The 2,911-nt window shown below is 40.7% G+C and overlaps 1 protein-coding gene across 1 annotated transcript; it reads right to left on the minus strand.

The window, feature by feature from the left end:
• Positions 1–589: 589 nt before the first annotated feature.
• On the minus strand, positions 590–2,294 carry LOC106608094 (sterile alpha motif domain-containing protein 15). Its single transcript, XM_014205800.3, has 3 exons — positions 2,113–2,294; positions 1,812–1,910; positions 590–949 (listed from the first exon to the last, which is right to left on the minus strand). Exons 1-3 carry the CDS (start codon positions 2,182–2,184, stop codon positions 779–781), a joined length of 342 nt encoding a protein of 113 aa, XP_014061275.2. The 5' UTR covers positions 2,185–2,294; the 3' UTR covers positions 590–778.
• Positions 2,295–2,911: the final 617 nt, after the last annotated feature.

The following is a 2,911-nucleotide window of genomic DNA, read 5'->3' on the forward strand; positions in this document are numbered from 1 at the left end:
ACTCTTCCTCAGAACAAATACTTTCCTGCCTCTTACCACAGCAATTCATAATACACAAAGTGTCGGGTTTCATCTAATACAGCACTACACTGAGGATCTCTACTGCAGATCAATACTGCCTCATTCAGCGACTGTATACAGGCACGGTTCAGATCAATAAGGACAGCTTGTGCCCAAGGTGTTGGAATGAAGGGATCTGTGGTAATTTCAAGAGCCTTTTGAGTTTTCCTCTTTCTAATACATTATTTTAGAATGCAGGAAACGACATCCTGTTGTTGTACCTTGCATTACCTAGTCAATAAAGGACATTGTAATGAGGAAACTGTGTGCCAACTGTTCATGGACCAATTGAGTATTCATTTCATTCAATAAACCTTCATACTCTGTCGGGCCATGCATAAGTGGAACATAGCCTTAAGGGGCCCTTGGCTTAGAATATTTATCTGTTTTTATGCACACTATGTCAGGAGGTCTAGACCCTTTGGCACAGCAGGTGCACTAACTACAGGGTCATAGTTCTAAGACCTTCACTTTACCAGCTGTTACCCCACAATCAGTTATTACAAATGAAATCATCTGAAAAACTAAATGCACACCCCAGAACACCAATTTAATCACAAAGTGCCTTACAAAACGCTGTCTTGACATAGTGTCTCAACATCTGTAATTGAATGGAACATTATTGTCTCATCATTCACAACTAACGTCATCTTACAAACAACACACTGACAGACAGCTCATTCATTCATGTTTCTTTTATCAGACAGACAGATTCCATTCACTGTTTCCTGTCGAGGAACTGTGTGTAGGTGAAGGAATCGGCCCAGTCCCCTGTTCTGCTCTTCTTCTCCAGGAACAGGCCCATGCTGTCTCTGGGAGGGTCTGCGATGCTGCGGCTCCACAGCGGCTCTGATGTCCCCAGCAGCTCACGCACATGGGCAGAGATGGCCTACAGGGGGGTATAACACAGGGAGGAGGAGCTGAGTCAAACCATAGGCTACTAAAATATATGTGTCACGTTCAATAGGGTACGCTGTAGAACATTCAGATAGAAATGTATTGCATTTTAGAATAGACATGCCCCTCTGAAATGTATACACTCTTAGAAAAAAAGGTGCTATCTAGAACCTAAAAGGGTTCTTTGGCTATCCCCATAGGAAAACCCGTTGAACAACCCTTTTTAGTTCCAGGTTCCACCCTTTCCACAGAGGGTTCTACCTGGAAGCTAAAAGGGTTCTCCTGTGGAGACTGCCGAAGAACCCGTTTGGAATCTAAGAGTGTAGAGTGAGGAAGAAATGGCAGCTCTATTCATAGTATTTCTATCTGCAATATTCAGTTCGTTGCCCACTCCTAATTACAGGGGTGTTCAGGGCTGATAACCCTAACTCCCACAAGCATTAATAATAGGCTATAAATGAGAGCATCACCATGCACATTAGCAGCTAAACTGGACCAGGGTTTATATTACTATCACCTGATGAGTTGGCCTATGAAATATGAATTATTATCTGTGCTGCATCTGATTTTCTACATTTGGCTTTGTATGATATAGTATGTTGTGCGGCCCATCATTAATAAATTAGCCTACAACTGAGATGGGAAGATTGTCCAATGCTTTCTTATTTGGGTTGGAACAATCTTGCACACATTCATGTTGGCGCTCCCAGGAAGTTTTAGTGCAGCGATTACTGGAGTCTAGCCTATTTCTACTTTCCATTCAGACTTTTTAATTCTAAAATAACTCTATTGAAATTAAAAGTAAGTCAAATAAAAGCTTAGAATTTGAAAGCTTTTTAGGACCATCTCCTTACCTTCATATCCTCAAAGTCTGTGATTCCTAATCTTGGCAGATAGCAGCAATTTACATAAATCAGCTTTTTACCTGTGATGAGGTTCTCAGTGAAACAGGCCTGGGGGGATAAAGACAGAGCTGTTGAATAAGTGGCTCTCTATCACCAAAGTAGCCTACGCCTAGACTGCTTCTGTCTAAGCCACATTATTATAAAGTTACTCTGATGTTAGGCTAGCTAAAATAAAACTGGAAAGTTACTTGGCATTGTGAAGAAGTTAGTAACTAAGTTACTAAATTGTTAACTTAATATGTTTACTCACTGTATAATGTGGATATCCTAAGGATCTTATCCATTTTGCCACGTCCTGGCAACTCCAGTGAAGGAACGCCATCTTGCCTGTGTGTCTGTTACCATAGAAACTGACACCTGTCAGAAAGGTGCTAATGTATCTATCTCATTGTTCCATTGGGACATATTCCTTTGCTCGCGCATAAATAACATGTTAGGTAAGCACTGAAATACTTTCAAATGTATCCTGATGTAACTTATTTATAGCAGTAAAACTCAGACCAAGGTCAATATAAAAAGTGTCTGTCACATTATAAATAGTGGAATCCGAAATAAGTAATAAGTAATTTCAAGTGACTAATTGAATATGCTCTATTCTATTTATATTCTACGATATTCAATAATATTCTAATGTATTCTACCATGTTTGAAAGAAGACACTTGTTCTCACGTCTTCGTTCGATAAGAAAAAAACTATGGTGTAAATTAGAATGATGGACTCTACTTGGGATCAATGAAAGAGATGCAACAGAGCACTCATTTTCCTGTCAGCGACGGCTGGTCGCAATCATTAAAGGCCAGCCAATGCGCTTCATACATTTGGGGGAGTTTTTTCGTTTTCGCCTACTGATTGGTTCTTTCCCAAGCTATTGTCCCGCCCAGATTGGGTCCTATTCACGGGAATCACGCATGCCAATTTCACAGATTGTTAAAGCATCTGCTGCGCTGGTTAATGTGGCCCAACCTCGCTGTCTCAGTGAAAGAGCAGATACAAATTTCAGCGTTTGCTCTTTCTACGTCCTCAGCCAGTTTGACGCCATGATTGTGTG

The sequence above is a fragment of the Salmo salar genome, chromosome 06, assembly GCF_965601325.2.
Source record: "Salmo salar chromosome 06, fSalSal1, whole genome shotgun sequence".
NCBI lineage: Eukaryota > Metazoa > Chordata > Actinopteri > Salmoniformes > Salmonidae > Salmo > Salmo salar.